The sequence below is a fragment of the Doryrhamphus excisus genome, chromosome 11, assembly GCF_030265055.1.
Source record: "Doryrhamphus excisus isolate RoL2022-K1 chromosome 11, RoL_Dexc_1.0, whole genome shotgun sequence".
In the NCBI taxonomy this organism is placed as follows: domain Eukaryota; kingdom Metazoa; phylum Chordata; class Actinopteri; order Syngnathiformes; family Syngnathidae; genus Doryrhamphus; species Doryrhamphus excisus.
This window is the reverse complement of record NC_080476.1, coordinates 15,399,109-15,421,892: the sequence shown is the minus strand read 5'-3', so window position 1 is coordinate 15,421,892 and position 22,784 is coordinate 15,399,109. Positions and strand designations below refer to the sequence as shown.

Sequence of the window (22,784 nt, the reverse complement as noted above, 5' to 3'; positions counted from 1 at the left end):
GATGATCGTAATAATAATAGGCTAATTAATAATATGGCATTTTTTTTAAATTTTTTATTGTTTTTTTTTTACAAAAAAATGTCTGACAAATTACATATAATAGAGCAAAAGCCGGCTAATAAGCAAGCCAATAAGCAGGCTAATACTAGCATACTACTACTACTAGTAGTAGTAGTAATAATCAGAAAAAGAAGAATAATGACAGCAATAATAATAGGCTAATTAATAATGATTATTATATAATTGATCACTGGGCAGCGCAAGTGCTTTGTAGCTAGTTTGCCACCAGCTGCTTATAATGATCTGCCTTGTCGTTTCCAAGAAACTGCTACGGTTCGTGAAATTTGTCGAAATACATGCATTTACTGTCTACTTCTAGGAGAGATTACTGCAAATAAAAACATATAAAAAATACTGCATGGTCGTGTATACGTTGACGTTTGACTTCTGACTAGGCGAGAGACGGGATGTAGCCTGGACTGGTCGCCATAACAACCATTAGCACTCACATTAATACATATAGACAATTTGGAATCTCTGATTGACCTGAAGTGAATATTTTTGGAACCAGATCTCCGGAACATGCTAACCACGAGTTAGCCACTATGCTACGCTATGTTTTATTTACAATTTAAGAAAATTCTACAGGGTCATTTTTTCGTATACGGAACACGCCGAGCCTTGCAGGATCAGATAAATATTTTCCACTGAACCGCTTAATGTAATATGCGTATTACATTTTGAACACCCCCCCCCCCCCATATCATTTTCAGGCAGGTTCAAGCCAGTCGAGCAATTGACCTCAACTCACCGATATCCCGTCTGAACATATCAACGTCGATCTCGCCGAGTTACGAGTTACGTGATCTTCCAAAGAGGGCCTGTTTGGACAGTCGACGGAATGCTTCATGTCCCGTCTTGCCGTCTTTCTCCGCTCTTAATCCCAAACCTCTGACGCTATCCCAGGAATGAAGTAAAGGTGCTGCAAGTGTGCGGAACCCGAGAGGAAGACCTTAGACCTGCACCCGTTCGATAATCATGGAAGGTCCACGGACTGCAACGGTTGCGATCCTGATGGTGACGATCGCGTTCGGCGGAGCTGTACCCGCCGTACTAAACAGCCAAGAAGAGCTCTCCAAAGCCCAGGTAACAACCCTACAGTAATGTTGCTGCTGGTGCTTTGTTTGTTTGTTTTGTTTTTGAGAGAGAATCGGATTCAAATGTGTTGGGAATGCACTCTCGGGAATTATCAGCAATTTTTTTGTGAGTTTTTAAGATGTCATCCGCCGATGATTAATGAAGCGGTGATTAATTTCATGCGGCGGTGATTAATTTCATGCAGCATCTCATGATGACATTCTCAATTGGGAGGTGGTCATTCAAGGAGGTGTTTGTTTATTTTTATGTCGATTCTAATACTGTGAGTGTGAGTGACGGGAGGAGAAGCTCCGCAAGGAAGCTTAAGGAAGAAGAAAAAATTCCAAACCCAAGCAATCGCTCCGTGAACCTACTGACTGGTTGGACCCCCCTTGGCAGCAAAAACCGCAAGTAAGCATTTTAAGGTCATGCAACAGCATCACAATAAGATTCAGGTCATATTTTAATTATAATTGACGATAATTCATGCAGAATGCAGCAAAATGGCCCCGGACCATCACACTACCTCCACCATATTTTACTGTATGTATGCTTAATTAAGACATATTATGTCTTATTCATGTCAAATATGTCTTATTTTCTGTTATTATGTCTACTGTATTGGGTAATACAAGTGTAAAGGTGACTATAGGGGTGTTATTCCATGTCTACAGGGCTCTAATAATGTTTTAAAAATATATATATATATTATTATATAATTGATCACTGTTGATTTAAAAATTTAAAAAAAAAAATAAAAAAAATAAAAAAATAAAAAATGATTATTATATAAATGATCACTGTTGATTTTTTTAAATTGATTTTTTTACAAAAAAATGTGGGAGCAAAATGGCCCCAGACCATCACACTACCTCCGCCATATTTTACTGTATGTTGGTTTTTTTTCCTGAAATGTCGCGTTACTTTTACAGTTAACTTTTACTTTTAATGTTAAATGTTTAAGTAAACATTTAAAATATTTACTTATATTTACTTACCCTATAATAATAATAATATAGGGCCAAAAAAACAGCTGGCGCCACACTTTGACACCCGTGTCATACAGTTTAAAGGCAATATTACCAAAATACAAAAGTCTTGACTTATAAATTCATTTATTAATTCTGCTTATTATTATATGATATTATATGATATTATATGATATTATATGATATTATATGATATTATATGATATTATATGATATTATATGATATGATATGATATGATATGATATTATATTATATTATATTATATTATATTATATTATATTATATTATATTATATTATATTATATTATATTATATTATATTATATTATATTATATTATATATATATATTATATTATCCTCTTATTTTCACGAGGGTTGCGGGGGTGCTGGAGCCTATCCCAGCTGTCTTGGGGCAAGAGGCGGGGCACACCCTGGACTGGTGGCCAGCCAATCACAGGGCACATATAGACAAACAACCATTCACACTCATTGAAGTCGGGTCTCCTAGCTGTGAGGTCTGCGCGCTATCCACTCGACCGCCGTGCAACCCAGTAATAAATTTATTTTTCATATTTAAAAAAATTAATAAAAATATGTCAACTAGTAGAAATCAAAATACATCTAAATTAATATTTTAAGTAATTTTTAAAATTATATATATATATATATATATATATATATATATATATATATATATATATATATATATATATATATATATATATATATAATGTCAGTGTTTTTTGTACATTTATTTTTTGGCAATATTCATGAATTCATTTATTCACTTTCTATCACTTATCCTCACGACGGTCACAGGGGTGCTGGAGCCTATCCCAGCTGTCTTCAGGCAAGAGGCGGTGGGGTACACCCTGGACTGGTGGCCAGCCAATCACAGGGCACATATAGACAAACAACCATTCACACTCACATTCATACCTATGGACAATTTGGAGTCGCTAATTAACCTAGCATGTTTTTGGAATGTGGGAGGAAACCGGAGTACCCGGAGAAAACCCACGCATGCACGGGGAGAACATGCAAACTCCACACAGAGATAGCCGAAAATAAGATTGAACCCCGGTCTCCTAGCTGTGATGTCTGCGCGCTAACCACATGACCACCGTGCAGCCTGACTTATAAATATATATTGAATGTTTTTTTGGTTTTCTTTCCCTAGGATTACCTTTCCCAGTTTTTCTCCGAAGTGGGTGTGACCGACGGTACCGAGACGTACCGTAGCGGCCTTGATTCCTTCGACGACACGCTCAGATTAATGCAAGAGTTTTTTGGCCTGGAAGTGACCGGAGAGCTGGACTCCAACACGAAGGAAGTGATGTCTCGTCCTCGATGTGGTTTCACAGACTTGGACAAATACAAGTACGGCCATTTTGACGGACAGCCGAAGTGGGACAAGAACGTGATCACGTACAGGTAGAACTCTTTCCAATAGAATTTGACCAAAATCCCGCAGTATAATTCAGTAAAGAGATTTCGATTTCTTCCTGCCAGAATAACAGAATACACGCCAGACTTGAGTCAAAGTTACGTGGACGCCGCCATTGGCAAAGCGCTGGAGGTCTACAGTGCGGTGATACCGTTGGATTTCAAGAAGATTGACAGCGGCACGGCTGACATCATGATCAAGTTCAAGGGTCATAGTAAGACATCCTCCATTAAAAATAGGCTCAAGACCCACTTATTTAATTTAGCTTTTAACTCTTGCTCTTAGTATACTCTTTTTTTAACTTTTGAACTTGACTTTTATCTAATGGTTATTTTATACCCTATACTTTTTATTTTGGATCTTAACCAAATATTTGTTTAGTTTTATTTTATTTTATTTTATTTTATTTTATTTTATTTTATTTTATTTTATTTTATTTTATTTTATTTTATTTTATTTTATTTTATTTTATTTTCATTCATTCATTCATTTTCAACCGCTTTTTTCTCACGAGGGTCGCGGGGGTGCTGGAGCCTATCCCAGCTGTCTATGGGCCAGAGGCGGAGTACACCCTGGACTGGTGGCCAGCCAATCACAGGGTTTATTTTATTTTATTTTATTTTATTTTATTTTATTTTATTTTATTTTATTTTATTTTATTTTATTTTATTTTATTTTATTTTATTTTATTTTATTTTATTTTATTTTATTTTATTTTATTTCTATATATACTTTCTATATTCTTATTTTATGTTTTTATATTTCTTGTCCCACACATCCAGTGTTTCCTCAGTGGGGGCTGTCTGCGCTGGGGGGCTGTTCTCAGTTGGGGGCCGGGGTGTCTCCTCTCGTGGGGCTTACCGACTGGGGTGGCTGGGAGCTCTGTGGCGGTGCCCCACTGCTAACGTTCATTCTCTTTCACAACCAGATCACGGAGATTTTGCCCCCTTTGACGGAGAAGGGGGCGTCCTGGCTCACGCTTTTTCCCCTGGTGAGGGCAGAGGAGGTGATACTCATTTTGATGACGATGAAAGGTGGACTCTAACCTCATCAGGTAGTGGCCATTAATATTTCATTCAGTTTTTACTCACTTTTCTGAGGTACCGGTTTCAACGTGAACCCCCATTGTATGCAGGAGTGAACCTGTTCTTGGTGGCAGCCCATGAGTTTGGTCACGCGCTGGGATTGTCACACTCCAAGGTCAAAACTGCCCTCATGTACCCCACCTACCAGTACACTGACACGGAGGGGTACGTGCTACCGGATGATGACAAACAGGGAGTACAAGCACTCTACGGTGAGTTTTACATCATAGCAGTGATGAAATACACTAAACAATACTTTGTGGTCTTACAGAAATATAGGAATTCATAAAAAGAAACAAAATCCCGAATAAAAACATGTTCATTATTCTCATTATTCATTGTGGGGTGTGCTGGAGCCTATCCCAGCTATCCCAGCTTCGGGCGAGAGGTAGGGGTACACTTTGGACCGGTGGCCAGCCAATCACAAGGCACATATAGACAAACAACCATTCAGACTCACATTCATACCTATGGACAATTTGGAGTCGCCAATTAACCTAGCATGTTTTTGGAATGTGGGAGGAAACCGGAGTAAAACCGGAGAAAACCCACACATGCACGGGGAGAACATGCAAATTGGTGGAATTGAACCCTGGTCTCCTAGCTGTGAGGTCTGTGCACTAACCATTCGACCGCCGTGCAGCCCTTACTCTCATTATGTCTACTATATTGGGGAATATGAGTGTAAAGGTGACTATAGGGTGCTAGTTAATGTCTAGAGGGCTCTAGTAATGTTCATTCGTTCATTCATTTTCTACCGCTTATCCTCACGAGGTTCAGGGTGGGTGCTGGAGCCTATCCCAGCTGTCTTAGGGCGAGAGGCGGGGGTACACCCTGGACCGGTGGCCAGCCAATCACAAGGCACATATAGACAAACAACCATTCACACTCACATTCATACCTATGGACAATTTGGAGTTGACAATTAACCTAGCATGTTTTTGGAATGTGGGAGGAAACCGGAGTACCCGGAGAAAAACCGCATGCACGGGATTGAACTCGGGTCTCCAAGCTGTGAGGTCTACGCGCTAACTACTCGAATGCCGTGCAGCCCTCTACTAATGTTAAAAAACATTATTTATAATGTTGTAAGCATGTTTTCAAAGTCCAAAAATATTTAATTTGAATAAGGAATCCTATTATGTGCAAAATTCACTCATCACAGTCACGTATGGAACCAATTAATCGTGATAAACGAGGGATTGCTGTATTATTTTGTGCATTTTATGAACTTTTTATTATTAGCAAGTTGTGTCAGTTGAGTTTTTCTGTTCATTTTCTCTCCAAGGAGTCAGATCGTCACCTCAACCAAACCCCAAACCCGAGCCTGAACCTCAACCTGAACCTGAACCTACTTCAAAACCAGTTCCAGACAGGTGCAGCAGCAATTTAGTTTTTGATGCTGCGACCTCCATAAATAGTTATCTTTACTTCTTCAAAGACAGGTAAGTTGAAAATATATCTTGCTCCTAAACCTCCTGCTAGCTTGACGTTGATATTCCCTTCCAATTTCTGACCAACATTTGCAATAAGAGTGTCTGTTGTAATTATTAATGCTTTTATTATTATTACCTCACACGCTTATTAAATACATTGGATTAAAATGTATAGGTACACAACACGAATGAATGATAACGATCCACAAACTCGCCATCTCACATCAACCATGGTGCGTTCAAGGACGAACGAACAAAGTGAGAAATCTCAACACTTGGCAAAAACACTTCATCTGTGAAGCATAAAGATATCTGATACCTGCATTATCGTTATTATGATAATGATGATCAAAATGATCAAACATTTTAATCTGATTAATCACAATTTTTTAATGATTAATCACCATTTGCCGCTATTTTTGCCATGTTCCCACCATTAATGCATTATTTTTGACAGCCCTATATTTATTGGTTATTACTAAAGATGTCCGATATCAGCATAAAAATGTGATATCGGTCAATATCTGTATCAGACTTTTTCCCGATCATGAAAACAGATAGTTAAAAAATGCTGGAGATATGTTATGTTATACATATCGGTATCGGTTGATATCGTTATTGGAAGTTGATAGTTTGACAATATCGGTTTTCGGTAAAACAAAAGCTAGTTATTACAGGCTTGGGTTGAACCAATAATTATTGGGGGATCCAATGTGTTTTTTTTTTCCAGCTATCTTTGGAAGAGAAGCAGCAACTGGGATGGCGTCACCAGACGGAAAATTAATTCCATCTGGCCTGGAATCAATAAAGTGGATGCTGCTTATGAGTATAAGAGAGGCAACGTTGTCGTTTTATTTGAAGGTAAGATGATGTTGTATGGCTTATATATATATGAAGTCAAATGTATGAAATAAGAGGTGGAAAACTGATATTTGAAAACTGATGATACTAACCCAACCTCTTCCTGACAAAGGGAATCGCTACTGGAAGGTCCGAAGAAACACTGTCCTACCCGGTTTTCCCAAACCTCTCACCGACTTGGGCTTGACTGCAGATGTCACCAAGGTCGATGCTGCCGTCCATGTGACATTTTTGGGGAGAACACTTCTCTTTGTTAACAACAAATACTGGAGGTGAGGCCATACAAAGTGCGTAAGTTTGTCTTGCAACCTGAAAAAGACCTATTGAGTTTGTTTGTCTCAATAATTTAAACTTTAAATTATTATTATTTATTCAAAATTCGTTAAATTATTTGTGCAATTTACTGTTTACGCTGTACATTGTTGTTTATATTGATGTCATCTATTTATTCTCCATATTATTATTATTATTTGTTATTATACGGGACCCAGGCAACGACATTTCGTTGGCAAATTCACTGCTGTGTTATTATGCAATGACAATAAAGGAAGTCTATCTATCTATCTATCTATCTAGCTAGCTAGCTAGCTAGATAGCTAGATAGCTAGCAAAACAGAATAGTCAGTGTTTAGATTCTGTTCCACAGATGGCGCTAATGTGCACAAAAGTTGCTTGCTAACCTCCAATAAACAACAGAAGAAGAAAAACACCACGAAGAAGAACGCACCCTGACAACTTTATTTGTCCGTTTGAGCGGGTACAAAATACGTCAATCGGATTGGGGGAAGAAATATTCCACCCCGGTGAATCAATTGAAGAATTAAAAGTAATCCGAGCATAATTAATCTTTTATTAGATACCATTTAACCAATATGTTATATCACATATATAGCTACAGTGAACGGCGGCGTCGAATGGATCGCCGGAACCCAAAACTGATTCGCACAGAGCTGCCTGGGATTGGCTACAGAGTTGATGCCGCCTTTGAGAACCGAGGTAGGTCATTGGTCAGTTTTGTGTGACTTGAATGCGTGCGAGTAACGCCCCCTTTTGGCAGGTTACCTGTACTTCTCGTATGGACCCAGGCAGACGCAGTACGATTATGTGAGACGAAGAGCGATTCGCACTCTGAAAAATAACGACTGGATGGACTGCGATTAAATTTGTATTCGAATGCGATTACAACAACGTTGGGGCGAGAGCTAGGTGAGATTTTATATGGATATATTTCATACTGTTTATATATTTTCATACTGTCTTCATACTGTCAGCCACTTTACATGCTTAACATATTACAAATAAAGACAAACAAATCTGAAATATAATAGAACATCTTTACCACAAAAAATCCTTTAAATTAGATGAAATTACTAATCGGAATAGTAACAGTAAGTCAATATCTAAGCTACATTTACACTATGCTATTACTATACACAGAAATAAAGGAAAATAACGATACAAATGCTACGACAAATGCTACGTACTCGTGCTACAGTAATTGTGGTTAATTAGCGCCACACGCAACAATATGATGAGATATAGAATTAATAGCGCGACTAACACTATTAGCGCAATTAATAGTGGCGACTTTATGCTAGGAGTCCACTGGGCCGGCGCCAGTTGGTGCCAATTCGCACCAAAGTGTAACTTGGCTCGTGCCAGTGGATTCCAATAGGTGGATTATTTGCGACAAATGTTTGTCTTTGTGGACACGACTAAGATTTTAAACATTTTGACATTTTCTTGCCGCAAAACTAAATTTTTGCCGCTGTTACGGGCCACTATTAATAGTGGCGAATTTATGCTAGGAATATGCTAGGAGTCCACTGGGACGGCGCCAGTTGGTGCCAATTCGCACCAAAGATTATGTGATGGCTGCATCGTGGCTCGCTGTGGCGTCGAATTAATGTTTGCTCAGCCGTTATTTGGCGCTACCATGAGCCACGACGCGCCAATCACATAATCTTTGGCGCCAACTGGACTCCTAGCATCATTGGTGTAACTTGGCTCGCGCCAGTGGATTCCAATGGGTGGATTTTTTGCAGCAAATGTTCGTCTTTGCGGACACGACAAAGATTTTAAACATTTTGACATTTTCTTGCCACAAAACGAAATTTTTCCCGCCGTTACGGGCCACTATTAGCGCGATTAATAGTGCCGACTATGCTAGGAGTTCACTGGGTCGGCGCCAGTTGGTGCCAATTCATACCAAAGATTATGTGATGGGCGCGTAGTGGCTTGCTGTGGCGCTGAATTAAATGTTAGCTCGGCCGTTATTCGCCGCTAACGTGAGCCACGCGCCAATCACAAAATCTTTGGCGCTAACTGGCACCAACTGTGGACTCCTAGCATCATTGGCGTGACTTGGCTCGCGCCAGTGGATTCCAATTGGTGGATTATTTGCGGCAAATGCTAAACAAAGATTTTAAACATTTTAACATTTTCTTGCCACCAAACTCAATTTTTGCCGCCGTTACGGGCCACCACGAGCCAGTTGGGAGACACTTTGAGCCACTGCACGCCACTTGGCACCTTATTGGCACCGGCCCAGTGGACTCTTAGCATTATCCAGTCTCCAGTTCGTTATCATTCGTAATAATATCAACGTGGCAATGCTTTCCATTTTGAATCTATGTGAGCCTTTTCATTTTTATGAAAATTAATTTTTAGTAATTATTGTTTTTAATGTAATTCTATTGAATGGCCATTTACACAGGTCACAGGAGATTTCATGTAAAGAACTTCATAAAAATGTGTAACGTTCCAGTAGTTATTAGAATGACATATAAAGCAGTGTAATATCAGTGTCATCTTGAATAAAACTTTATATACAAGACATGATTCTTTCAGCAATAATAAAGACTTCCATAACAATGTGTAGTTTGACTCTCATCCTTACCTCATCATTGCCACAAAATGGTCACAGCACAAATACAAATACAAAATAATACACAACACTTTTCCAAACGGTTCTACAAAATATCAAAGACGGATCTATGACCAAAAACATGCTAGGTTAATTGGCAACTCCAAATTGTCCATAGGTATGAATGTGAGTGTGAATGGTCATTGGTAAAGTGACTATGGGGGTGTTATTTCAAATTTAGAGGGCTCTAATGCTTGAAATGTATTTGTATTGTAATGTATTTTTCTCAATTTATTTTAGTCAGGAACGGATATTTTCCTGAAACTTAGTTATGTTATTTTGCTGATTACTAAACCTTTTTTTCTGATGGGGGGGGCTGCACGGCGGTATAGTGGTTAGCGTGCGGACCTCACAGCTAGGAGACCAGGGTTCAATTCCACCCTCGGCCATCTCTGTGTGGAGTTTGCATGTTCTCCCCGTGCATGCGTGGGTTTTCTCCGGGTACTCCGGTTTCCTCCCACATTCCAAAAACATGCTAGGTTAATTAGCGACTCCAAATTGTCCATAGGTATGAATGTGAGTGTGAATGGTTGTTTGTCTATTTGTGCCCTGTGATTGGCTGGCCACCAGCGACTGCAGATAGAAAATGTGCAAACAATAAACTAGGAAAAACGGAATTTCCCTTCAACTTCCTCCAGGAGTTGTTGGAAAAGTTAACCCATTCATGTGCATGAGCGTGACACACTTTTATTGATCTATTTCACAACAGGCACAATAATCTCTAATAAAAATCCCTAATAAAACACAGGCTACTGTTTTCGGCCATCACTCACGCTAAGCTAAACTCACTTCCTGTCCATGTCGAAACACATTTACAACAGCACTCATCAGTATAAGTCTTATTTGGCTTATTTTCTGTCTACTATATTAGGTATCGCTACGGTAAAGGTGACTATAGGGGTGTTATTTCATGCATAAAGGTCTCTGATCATGTTAAAGGTATTTACAAGTTCATAAATATATTTTCTATACTATAGAAAAATATAAGTTGAGCTATAAGTTAGAGGTTTATGCCTGATTTGATGCCTCAATGGAGGTGAAGTTCTGTGGTTTGGGTTTGACCGTGAAGTTGTAATGTCCAATGCGATTCCTTTGATAGAAGAAGAGGCAGGCGAAACCAACGATTAAGAAGAGCAGCACAGCAACTCCGAGGCAGGATAGTCCGATGAGATGGATTTGGTCATTTATATCCTCCAGCGGCACTTCTTTGGGAATCGGGAATTTAATGAATGAAAAAAAAAAAACAAGACACCATATTAGAGGTCAGTTGCTAAATACAGTGGAACCTTGGTTAGCGTCATTGATTGAGACTCTAACCAAAAATGTTACCGCTAAACCTGTTTTTATATTTTTATAATCATAGTTTAACATGTAATGACTATTTGAAATACATATCAATATATAAATGAACATTTTACTGTTCCCAAAGACAGGATGCGGTAGCAACGGACGCCACCTGAATGTTTTGCCATGAGTTATTTCTTCAATTCAATTGTGTCTCTCACCTCAGTTGCCCAAAATGAAGAGCTGGTATTTTGTGAATGTGAGAATGTGAGAAACAGCCAGCCAATCAGGTATTAAGACAGTCGTAACCTGACTTGTTTAAAAAAAACAAAAAAAAGCTTTAAGAAATATTTCACCAGATTAAAACTGAAGGCTGAGTTTGTGGCCTGCAATTCTCAGTTTAAACACTAGGGGTCAGTGTTTAACCACAACCGCTATTTTGCTTGCTGTGTAGAAAACGTCCAGGTCGTTAATAAAGATTTCAATGCAAAAAAACACCTCAACTCAATTCCAATTAAAATCATTCACTCACCCTCCTCAGACATGAGCAAAGGGCCCGTAGAACCAAAAGCTCTTCCTATGGTGTGTGAGGACCGAGCAGTTCTTTGAACACAGTCCTGAAACAAAAGCTCAAGTAAAATTGGTTCCTAAACGGCTAAAAAAATGAAACTATAAATGCAAAACATATAAAACACTCACAGGAACGCAGGTATCAGATCCTAACTGCATGCAAATTTGAACTTGGCAGTGCAGATATATCAAGTTGACATTGACGAAGGAGAATATCTTCACAGATACCCGAGATGTGCTGGAGTTCCCGTTCATCAACACGTCGGTGTACATGTTGAGGGCACATCTGGAGAATACGTTATTCAAATATTACATGCGGTCACTTTGAATATGCGATAATACACACAACACTACACCAGTATGAGGTATGATGATAATGGAGGTGAGGCTCTCACACTAAACTAGTCACGTATACATGAAGACTTTTTCTTTTTTCGAATGGAATCTTTCCGAAAATTATACATTAGAAAGGAATATTCCAATCTATACACGCGGCGTTATAATCAAACAGAATAGTCAATGGAGCATGCGCAGTAAAACGTAAACATCAACATCACGTGATACCGACTTCCCCGAGTTTTTCTTTCACTTGTTGGAATAACTCCGTATTGACAGTTTTTTCGTTTACCCAGTCTTGAAATTTAATTTGAATCAAAAACAAACTTTTCTCAGCAGTTCAGTGCCGATTGCTCGCCTCCATTTTTAAAACCGAAGAACGTCTCGAGCTGCGCGTTACGTCATATCTGAGCATGCGCTGAAAGAACACATCCGGGATAAAATTTAAACAGGAAAATATCAAATTAAATCTTGCTAATATTTTATAATTAAACTCGGGACATGGTTTATATAGATATATATTTTATTTAAAAATAAAAAATAGACTTGTGAATAAAGTATAGAGGTGTTTAGATTCTGTTCCACAGGTGGCGCTAATACACGAAAGCTGCTTGCTAACCGCCAATAAACAACAGAAGAAGAAAAACACCACGAAGAAGAACGCACCCTAAAAACTTTTACAAGATACCTCAATCGGATTGGGGAAAGGAATATTCCACCCCTGTGAATCCGATTATATGTTCATTCAGATTGACACTTTTCTTTGGGAATGAGGTGTATACAAAGGTTACATTCTTTCCGTTTAGCAAATAAACCGAATGCAATTGGAATATTTGGGTCCATGTATACGTGGCTTTACCACAACCGCAAACTCCCATCAGAATAAACATTACTGAACGCTAAAGGGGTCATGGGGTCATGCACTGTTACAAGGAGAAGAGGAAGTAACGGAAGTGTGACATTCCCAACATCATTCATACACATTTCCCACTCATCTTACCTGTTGTGTAAGAAGAAGTAGCGTTCATTGTCAGACGGATTTGGAGTGGGGGTGGCCCAGCACGAGGCGATGACCACTTTGATCTGGTCAGCTGACGTATTCATGCTGACCTCCACGACCACGGCCTCCTCTGGTGATAAACTGTAGTTGGAGGGTAAAGGCACTGTCCCGTTCAAGAGCTGCACCGTCACCCGGAAAGACCCTGAGCCTGTGATCACATCTTTGAGCAGGTTATACCTGGAAAAACATGGAAAATGTGCCATTGGAAGTGAAAAGAAATTGAATGGGTTTCGTGCATCCATCCATCCATCCATCCATGCATCCATTTTCCCCCGCAGTCTTAGTCGGGAAGCCCAGACTTCCCGGTCCCCGGCCACCTCCTCCAGCTCCACCGAGAGGACACCAAGGCGTTCCCAGGCCAGCTGTGAGACATAATCCCTAGGTCTGCCCCAGGGAATTTTCCCGGCTGGGCATGCCCGGAAAACCTCACCAGGGAGGCGTCCGGGAGGCATCCGGACTAGATGCCCAAGCCACCTCAACTGACTCCTCCAGCTACCCTACGGAGGAAGCTCATTTCAGCCGCCGGTATCCGAGATCTCATTCTTTCGGTCATGACCCAAAGCTCATGAGGGTGGGAACATAGATCGACCGGGAAATTGAGAGCTTTGCCCTTCGGCTCAGCTCTCTTTTCACCACGACGGTCCGATACAGCGACCGGATTACTGCCGAGGCTGCAACGATCCGTCTGTCGACCTCACGATCCCACTTTCCCTCACACGTGAACAAGATCCCGAGATACTTAAACTCCTCCACTTGAGGCAGGACCTCATTCCCAACTCGGAGGGAGCACTCCACCCTTTTCCGACTGAGAACCATGGCCTCTGATTTGGAGGTATTGAGTCTCATCCCAGACGCTTCACACTCAAACCGTCCCAGTAAACGCTGAAGGTCACAGCCCGAAGAGGCCATAAGAACCACATTATAGTTCTTATGGACCGGACTCCGTCAACACCTTGGCTGCGCCTAGAAATTGATGCAAACCGTCCCAGTAAACGCTGAAGGTCACAGCCCGAAGAGGCCATAAGAACCACATTATGGTTCTTATGAACCGGACTCCGTCAACACCTTGGCTGCGCCTAGAAATTCTGTCCATGAAAATTGCGAACAGAATCAGTGACAAAGGGCAGGCCTTGGCGGAGGCCAACGTTTACCGGAAACAGGCTGGACTTACTACTGGCAATGCAAACCAGACTCCTGCCCCATTTGTACAGGGGCCGGATAGCACGTAGTAGGTGCGCCGCCCATCCCGTACTCCCGGAGTACCCCCAAAAGGGCACCACGAGGGACACAGGTTTCATGTATGAGTACGAGACTTCAACTCTGTGCATGTTGTTGCTTTTGTAATATCATGAATAATTTCCTAAGCACAGTTTACATGAGGTATTAGTAGTACAACTTCATTACCACAATGCAGAGTAATCATAAAATCGAGCAAAACTTACCCCATAGAGCCAAAATCCGGGGACATGAGCATGCTTCTCATGTACATGCATATAATCGGAACCTCCAGGTGCAGTATGGGTGCCTCCAGTGTTCCGTTGGGTGTATTGTATGGCTCCATGGTATTGAACAGGGTTACAGAGGCCATGTAGTAGGTGTCGTTCTGAAATACGATAACAGCATAGTCATAATGTCAAGTCCCTTTTAGTTGAGAGACAAAACTACAACATGTCCGATAACTCACTTGGATAAAAGTTGTGACGCACATCATGTCATTCCACTCCACAGTCAGTTGAGCATGGCTGACGTTGCCCCCAGTGTTCCTGCATTCCGGCTGGCCCAGGTACAGAGTACTTTCCCTGATGTTGTTGTGAAGTAGAAAGTCTCTCGAGATCGTCACTGTGATGCCGCTGACTTTGCAGTCCACTGAAATGTCATCCAGCACCGAAGTCATTATACGGGATGTAGCATTGGTGGCTAGGTGTCCAGTAATGGCGGTTGAAGGACTGGTTGTTGTTGGCGAAGTTGTGGTTGGTGGACTGGTGGTGGTTGGTTCAATGGTCGTGGTTGTCGGTACAGTTGTAGTGGTCATTGTTGGTAGACTGGTCGTGGTTGGTTCAATGGTCGTGGTTGTCGGTACAGTAGTAGTGGTCGTAGTTGGTGGACTGGTAGTGGTTGGTTCAATGGTCGTGGTTGTTGGTGCAGTCGTAGTGGTCATTGTTGGTGGACTGGTAGTGGTTGGTTCAACGGTCGTGGTTGTCGGTGCAGTCGTAGTGGTCATTGTTGGTGCATTGGTGGTGGTTGGTTTAATGGTTGTGGTTGTCGGTACAGTCGTAGTGGTCATTGTCTGTGGACTGGTGGTGGTTGGTTCAATGGTCGTGGTTGTCGGTGCAGTTGTAGTGGTCATTGTCTGTGGACTGGTGGTGGTTGGTTCAATGGTCGTGGTTGTCGGTGCAGTAGTGGTCATTGGTGCAATTGGTGTAGCGGATGTGGGCGCCATTGCAGTTGTTGATTCAGTAGTAGTGGTTGTCAATGCAATCGTTGTGGTAGTTGTTTGGATGCTGGTAGTTTCTGGTGCTACGGTGGTTGTTGTTGGTGTGTTTGTGGTATTAGTTGGTGGTAATGCAGGAGAGGTTGCTGCTGGTGGGATATGAATGGCGATTGCATGAGCGGTGATTGCCGTGGTTGACTCTACAGTTGGGTCAACACTTGGGGCTGTTGAGGTTGTTATTTGGGATGATGTGCTGAATGGTAATGTCGTTGTCTCCAAGGGAGCTGTATGAGACACAATGCAGTCGTTTAAAAAAGCAAAAAAAAATCAAGTATACGTATCTGTAGGAAAGTCAGATCATGATGAAAACATCTTGTTAACCAAAAAACAGGATGAAAATCAAATAGAACCATGACTAAGACAATATCCAAAAGCATATAACTGTATCTATTGGCAATCAACTAAAGAACGATGATACAATGAATCTCATTGAAAAAGTGTGGGCATCGAGCGATACCGCCCTATGAAACACTACCTTGACAGGATCTCCCAGGTCTTTGTGGGTTTCGGTCCGTAAATCCATCTAGACAAGTACACGAGTAGGAGCCCCAGGTGTTTATACATGTAGCCCACTGGGAACAGTCATTTCTTCCTGGAACACATTCATCGGAATCTACAAAAACAAAGCAAACAAAAGTTAAAGCTGTAACCCAAGACCTAATCAAAGTTCTCTGCCAAGACCTTGTCGAAGTCTAATGCCAAGACATAGTTGAAGCGCTATGCCAAGACCTAGTCTAGGTCTGATGCTAAGTTATAGTCAAAATACTTTTCAGAGACCAAGTCAAAATCCTACGCCAAGACATGGTTGAAGCCCGACGCTAAGACTTACTCAAAGTCTTACCCCAAGACCTAGCCAAAGTTCTATGCCACAACCTTGTTCAAATTCTACACCAAGTCGAAGTCAGATGCCAAGGCCCAGTCGAAGTCTGATGCCAAGACCTAGTCAAAATCCTACGCCAAGACATGGTTGAAGCCCGACGCTAACTCTTAGTCAAAGTCTTACCCCAAGACCTAGCCAAAGTTCTATTCCACGACCTTGTTCAAATTCTACACCCCGTCAAAGTCCGATGCCAAGGCCCAGTCGAAGTCTGATGCCAAGACCTAGTCAAAATCCTACGCCAAGACATGGTTGACGCCCAACACTAAGACTTCAAGTCAAAGTCTTACCCCAAGACCTAGCCAAAGTTCTATGCCACGACCTTGTTCAAATTCTACACTAAGTCGAAGTCCGATGCCAAGGCCCAGTCGAAGTCTGATGCCAAGACCCTCGACCATCTCTGTGTGGAGTTTGCATGTTCTCCCCGTGCATGCGTGGGTTTTCTCCAGGTACTCCGGTTTCCTCCCACATTCCAAAAACATGCTAGGTTAATTGGCGACTCCAAATTGTCCATAGGTATGAATGTGAATGTGAATGGCATATGCCCTAAACTGCTTATGGGCTGGACTTTGAACTCCCCCCCCCCCCCCCCACATAAAATATAAAGCAACATACCATGAATGCTTGTGTTGTTTTCATCCACGATGTATACGGAGCTGTTCATTAGGGCGTAAATCAGAGCTGTTGACGTGTTTGTGATGTCCTGGTTTGGGTCGGGGTTGATGATTATGGTAAAGTTGACCACCACGCTACCAGGAGAGAAGCTTCTGATCTCGATTCTCACGTCACTTGAATTCACCATGGCCTTCAAGTCCCGGCTGAGTGAGCGGTAAATCTGTGAAAAAAGTGAAAATGTACGTTATGTTAGCGTTGTCGTAGTATTTAAAGACCACTTCCACATTCATACCTCCTCTTTGATGCTTGCGGTGAGGTTTTTGTAGGCCTGACTGCTGGCATTTTGTAGGTCATGGGTGAACGGGATGTTGGTAAGTCGAGCGGTGGCGTCAAGGGTTTGAGCATCTGCACAGGAAAAGAAATACTATGATCGATGCAGTAGATACGCGACTGCAGTTATACTCCCTGTCCCTCCCTGAACATCTCTTACCAGTTTTGAGTGCAATAAACAGAACATCTTGGCTTTCGTTGGAGTGGATCTTAACAGTGACGTTGTAGTAGACCCCAGGCTGAAGTTCCTTGATTTCCATCATGGTCTGCTCGGTTGTCCACATGTCAATAATGTCTGAACCTTCGCTTAGAACCACCAGAAAGGTCTGCTGTATCAGGGTTCGGCTGGACCAGTATACAGAAAAAGAGGTCCCGGTGATGTTGGCAGACTGTAAGTTGCTGATGCCAGGAAGGGCTGAGAAAAAGGGCGGAGGAAAGGATGGATACTCCTGTTGCATTAGCATTGCATTAGCATTGGCTGATCCACAATATAATATCTTACTTACGAATAAGCTCCTTAGTGGAACTGTTTGGTGCAAAGGTTGTCGTAGAAGTCGTCATGTCGTGTGTGTTCCTCGGAGCGATGAGACCCCGCACGGTGGTGTTGGTGGGTAAAGGGCAACACCCTGGGGCCTCTGTGGCGGAGGACATGGTGATGTCGTGAAGGTAAATGATGAAAATGTGACTTGACTTGACTATAACTGTTTTGCATATTCATATTCATATCCTCACGAGGGTCACAAAGGTGCTGGAGCCTATCCCAGCTGTCTTCGAACGAGAGGCGGGGTACAATTTAATTTAATTTAATTTAATTCATTTTCTACTGCTTATCCTCACGAGGGTCGCGGAGGTCGCTGGAGCCTATCCCAGCTGTCTTCAGGTGAGAGGCGGGGTACACCCTGGACTGGTGGGCCAGCCAATCACAGGGCACAAACAACCATTAACACTCACATTCATACCTATGGACAATTTGGAGTCGCCAATTAACCAGTGGCTAATAGTCTAAAAATAAAGAATTAATTTCAAGAAATGCTGCAAATGTTTGACAGACAGTATGAATGGCCTGCAAGAAAATACGTGTCACAAACGGCAATTCCAGAACTTCACAGAGTGAACGATGATTGTGCAATATTTTCTTTACTATATCATGATATGGTATCATAATTTTTGGATTATTAATATTAATATATTTTGTGGCCGTATTCAACCACAAAACAGTAATTCATTCATTCATTTTCTACCGCTTATCCTCACGAGTGTCACGGGGGTGCTGGAGCCTATCCCAGCTGTCTTCGAACGAGAGGCACGGTACACCCTAGACTGGTCGCCAGCCAATCACAGGGCACATATAGAGAAACAACCATTCACACTCACATTCATACCTATGGACAATTTGGAGTCGCTAATTAACCTAGCATGTTTTTGGAATGTGGGAGGAAACCGGAGTACCAGGAGAAAACCCACGCATGCACGGGGAGAACATGCAAACTCCACACAGAGATGGCCGAGGGCGTGGGGAAAGACAAAATAAGAAGCCAAAAAGTTACCACTTCCACACAAAATAGGAGGAGAACTCATTCATTCATTTTCTACCGCTTATCCTCACGAGGATCGCAGGGGTTGCTGGAGCCTATCCCAGCTGTCTTCGAACGAGAGGTGCGGTACACCCTGGACTGGTGGCCAGCCAATCACAGGGCACATATAGACAAACAACCATTCACACTCACATTCATTCTCCTAGCTGTGAGCTCTGTACGCTAACCACTCGACCACCGTGCAGCCCTTACTTTCATTATGTCTACTATATTGAGGAATATGAGTGTAAAGGTGACTATAGGGGTGTTAGTTAATGTCTAGAGGGCTCTACTAATGTTCATTCCTTCATTCATTTTCTACCGCTTCTCCTCACGAGGATCGCAGGGGTTGCTGGAGCCTATCCCAGCTGTCTTCGGGCGAGAGGCGGGGTACACCCTGGACTGGTGGCCAGCCAATCACAGGGCACATATAGACAAAGTTAGTAAAAGGTTTAGAATAAATATCATGTATCAATTATGTAAATAATATGTGGTGTATGAATGATCTGTAATATATAAGAGGAAGGGGGGGGGGTGTATGCGTGACTAACTCGGATGTCATTTTCCACCAGCAGGGAACATCCCAAAAAAATAGCCGCGGTGCGATTGAGTCATTCTCTCCTGAATGCCATGTTCTTTGCACAAATCACACATTCAAACCTCACGAGCTGCCTCCATCACTGCCTGTCCTCCTCACCTTCCACGGTCACAGCCGACACCTCCTGGATGTGTTTGAGGAGAACGTGGAGCTTGGCTGTGACGTTCTGCAGTGAAAGGTCATTACAGTCTATCAGCATTGAAGTGGCGCTTCTATACGGATGCACGGGCCACGTGGAGAGATAATAGACCGGCAGGTCAGACTGCAGTGCTCCGGTTACCTGTTCAGGAATGAAGAAACTGCATTAAAACGTAAAAGTACACAAATACAGTAGCAAGTATGTGGTACCATTGCTTGGAGTAATCTTGTGTGGTTGAGAAGAGCTCCATTTTTGGACTTCAGCTTCTGGTAATCTGTCTTCACAGTCACCGTTGCATTGAAGCGACATCCACCATCCTCTGTGTAATTACGTGAACCTGATGACAATGATATATTTTTTATGTTCGAGTCCCTACAATAAAGCAATTACCCCTTTAACCTATAGTAACTGGTGAGGCCCAGCTTTGGGACTCTAACAAACCACAGTGAGAGCCATTATTCACAATTGGCGAAAACGTGAAACAACAGTGAACAGCGGCCAAAATTACCCCAAGAAGTAAGGATGACATTCAAGGGGTCACAAAAGACCCCACAACAACATCCAAAGAACTGCAGTCCTCATTTGTGTTGTCATTGACTAATGTTTACATTTAGGAATCAGGAAGGGAGAAGGGGGGAAAGGCTGCACGGTGGTCGAGTGGTTAGCACGCAGACCTCACAGCTAGGAGACCTGAGTTCAATTCCACACTCGGTCATCTCTGTGTGGAGTTTGCATGTTCTCCCCCCGTGCATGCGTGGGTTTTTTCCGGGTACTCCCATTTCCTCCCACATTCCAAAAACATGCTAGGTTAATTGGCAACTCCAAATTGTCCAATGTGAGTGTGAATGGTTGTTTGTCTATACGTATGTGCCCTGTGATTGGCTGGCCACCAGTCCAGGGTGTACCCCGCCTCTCGCCTGAAGACAGCTGGGATAGGCTCCAGCTCCGCGACCCTCGTGAGGATTAGCGGTCGAAAATGAAAGAATGAGTTATCCTCCTATTTTGTGTGGAAGTGGTAACTTTTTGGCTTCTTATTTTGTCTTTCTTATTTTGTCTTGCCGTTTGTGACCCGTATTTTCTTGCAGGCCATTCATTCATACTGTCTGTCAAACATTTGCAGCATTTCTTGAAATGAATTCTTTATTTTTTAAACTATTAGCCACTGGTTAATTGGCGACTCCAAATTGTCCATAGGTATGAATGTGAGTGTGAATGGTTGTTTGTCTATATGTGCCTTGTGATTGGCTGGCCACCAGTCCAGGGTGTACCCCGCCTCTCGTCCGAAGAAAGCTGGGATAGGCTCCAGCAACCTCCGCGACCCTTGTGAGGATAAGCGGTAGTAAATGAATTAAATTAAATTAAATTAAATTAAATTAAATTAAATTAAATTAAATTAAATTAAATTAAATTAAATTAAATTAAATTAAATTAAATTAAATTAAATTAAATTAAATTAAATTAAATTAAATTAAAAAATAATATATCAGAAAGGCAGAAAGTGAACAAATGTAACAGTTACTGATTGTAAAAGTAGCAGATGGAGGGGTAGGATTTAATAAGCTTTGCTTCTTCCTACTCCTTTTGGACATGTGGAACTGTGAACTGATTATGTGATGCATTCAATTGTAATCTGATGCGTGTTCAAATGAAATAAAACTATTACCATTACCATATTACAATACGTATATGTAGTATGTATACAATGAAAATGGGGAAAAAAATAAGTCCAGTATACTAACTTGCAGTGCCAGTACACAGAAAGTCACCCGATCTCTCGCAGCATTTTTCCCAGCCTGGACAGTCGATGTCCCAGTCACAGTCGTCGCCACCGGAATAAGATCCGTTTGCTGCTGGACAAGACCCAGGTTTGGTTGTGAAGTCCTCGCTCCGGTTTAAAGCTACATTCAAATGACATAATTAGTAGGAACACGGGAATACCGAAACGTTATTGTACATCTATTTGTACAATGTTCCCATTAGTAGCAGATATGTTGCACACTTACACAGAGCACAGTAGCTTCCGACTTGTACGTAACCATCGCAGCATCTGGTCACCGGTACCGTCACCGTGCTGTATTCAGTTTGGTGAACTATTCGGTAAAGTGTCGCTGGACATGTCATCCAAGACAACCAGCCTCCGCAAGGCTTTTTGACGGTATAAGGAATCTTTCTCACAACCAGGGAACTCACAGTACGGGTGTGATTGTACACACATAAATGGTAGCCCGATGGAGACAGCATTTCTCCTTGAATTAAAAACAGTATAAAAATACTATTAGCGATAGCACAATATATCTTTATAATATCAATACTATGTTGAGTCGTACCTGTTTGTCCACTGCAAAGAGCCGGAAGGGCCGATAGCATCGCGACAACGAGCATCGAGGGCATTTTTGTTTAAGATTTAAGTCATGTGTTTAACCGCAACATCATAGGTGCATGTTTCTCATTAAGATTATCACCGGTAGGTGTACTGAAATCCTTAGGGGGGGGTTCTTAGCTCCCCCCCCCTCCTCTCTTTCTTACCTCTCACTCAAGAGTCACAAAAACACAACAGCCAGCAAATTTTTGGTGTATTGGAGTTGTATTAATTTACGTAGTCAATTTTTTTTGTGCAAGGCAGTTACAATATATTATCATATTTCATGGTACCTGTAACTTGAATGTAAGATGTTTTCTTTTTCTTATACTAATAATGCACAGGTCTTATCGTTATTTTCTTTTTTTTTTTACAATTGCAAAGTATCTGCTTTGAATTTTGGTAATATTAGACATAGACATAAACATAGATATAGACTTTCACAGTAGTGAAATAAAAATAAATAAAATAAAAAAAATTAAAAAAAATAATAAATAAAAAAATTAAATAAAAATAAATAAAAAATAAAAAATAAAAAATGTGGAGAATAAATAGATTACATCAAATATGTTATATCAAAAATGTTAGACTAGTAAGCATGTCTTATCACCCAGGGAGACAGTGTTGGGGAGAAACCAGTGTCCCCAAAGATGTGGTTTCCACGCAGGT

General features: G+C 41.5%; 2 protein-coding genes across 2 annotated transcripts; one reads left to right on the top strand and one right to left on the bottom strand.

The window, feature by feature from the left end:
- Positions 1-856: 856 nt before the first annotated feature.
- On the top strand, positions 857-10,052 carry LOC131138455 (macrophage metalloelastase-like). Its single transcript, XM_058087378.1, has 10 exons — positions 857-1,146; positions 3,308-3,561; positions 3,640-3,788; positions 4,503-4,628; positions 4,710-4,871; positions 5,948-6,104; positions 6,826-6,956; positions 7,069-7,228; positions 7,849-7,952; positions 8,014-10,052. Exons 1-10 carry the CDS (start codon positions 1,039-1,041, stop codon positions 8,115-8,117), a joined length of 1,455 nt encoding a protein of 484 aa, XP_057943361.1. The 5' UTR covers positions 857-1,038; the 3' UTR covers positions 8,118-10,052.
- On the bottom strand, positions 9,288-22,123 carry umodl1 (uromodulin-like 1). Its single transcript, XM_058087181.1, has 17 exons — positions 22,084-22,123; positions 21,760-22,002; positions 21,496-21,654; positions 19,966-20,093; positions 19,717-19,897; positions 17,952-18,080; positions 17,606-17,860; positions 17,408-17,520; positions 17,116-17,335; positions 16,099-16,236; positions 15,782-15,847; positions 14,817-15,712; positions 14,575-14,735; positions 13,073-13,309; positions 11,866-12,022; positions 11,699-11,783; positions 9,288-11,084 (listed from the first exon to the last, which is right to left on the bottom strand). The coding sequence occupies exons 1-17, from the start codon at positions 22,121-22,123 to the stop codon at positions 10,891-10,893; spliced, it is 3,402 nt and encodes a 1,133-aa protein (XP_057943164.1). The 3' UTR covers positions 9,288-10,890.
- Positions 22,124-22,784: the final 661 nt, after the last annotated feature.

Bases quoted from the DNA above. Each gene is read 5' to 3' on its own strand.
- umodl1 (XM_058087181.1), bottom strand. From the start codon at position 22,123: ATGCTATCGGCCCTTCCGGCTCTTTGCAGTGGACAAACAG. The intron at 13,310-14,574 runs GTAAGTTTTGCT...ATGTTTTTCCAG, and splicing joins CCGGATTTTGGCTCTATGGG to GTATAACCTGCTCAAAGATG. The intron at 11,784-11,865 runs GTGAGTGTTTTA...CTTTTGTTTCAG, and splicing joins GATCTGATACCTGCGTTCCT to GACTGTGTTCAAAGAACTGC.
- LOC131138455 (XM_058087378.1), top strand. From the start codon at position 1,039: ATGGAAGGTCCACGGACTGCAACGGTTGCGATCCTGATGGTGACGATC. The intron at 4,872-5,947 runs GTGAGTTTTACA...TTTCTCTCCAAG, and splicing joins GGGAGTACAAGCACTCTACG to GAGTCAGATCGTCACCTCAA. The intron at 7,953-8,013 runs GTAGGTCATTGG...CCCTTTTGGCAG, and splicing joins TGCCGCCTTTGAGAACCGAG to GTTACCTGTACTTCTCGTAT.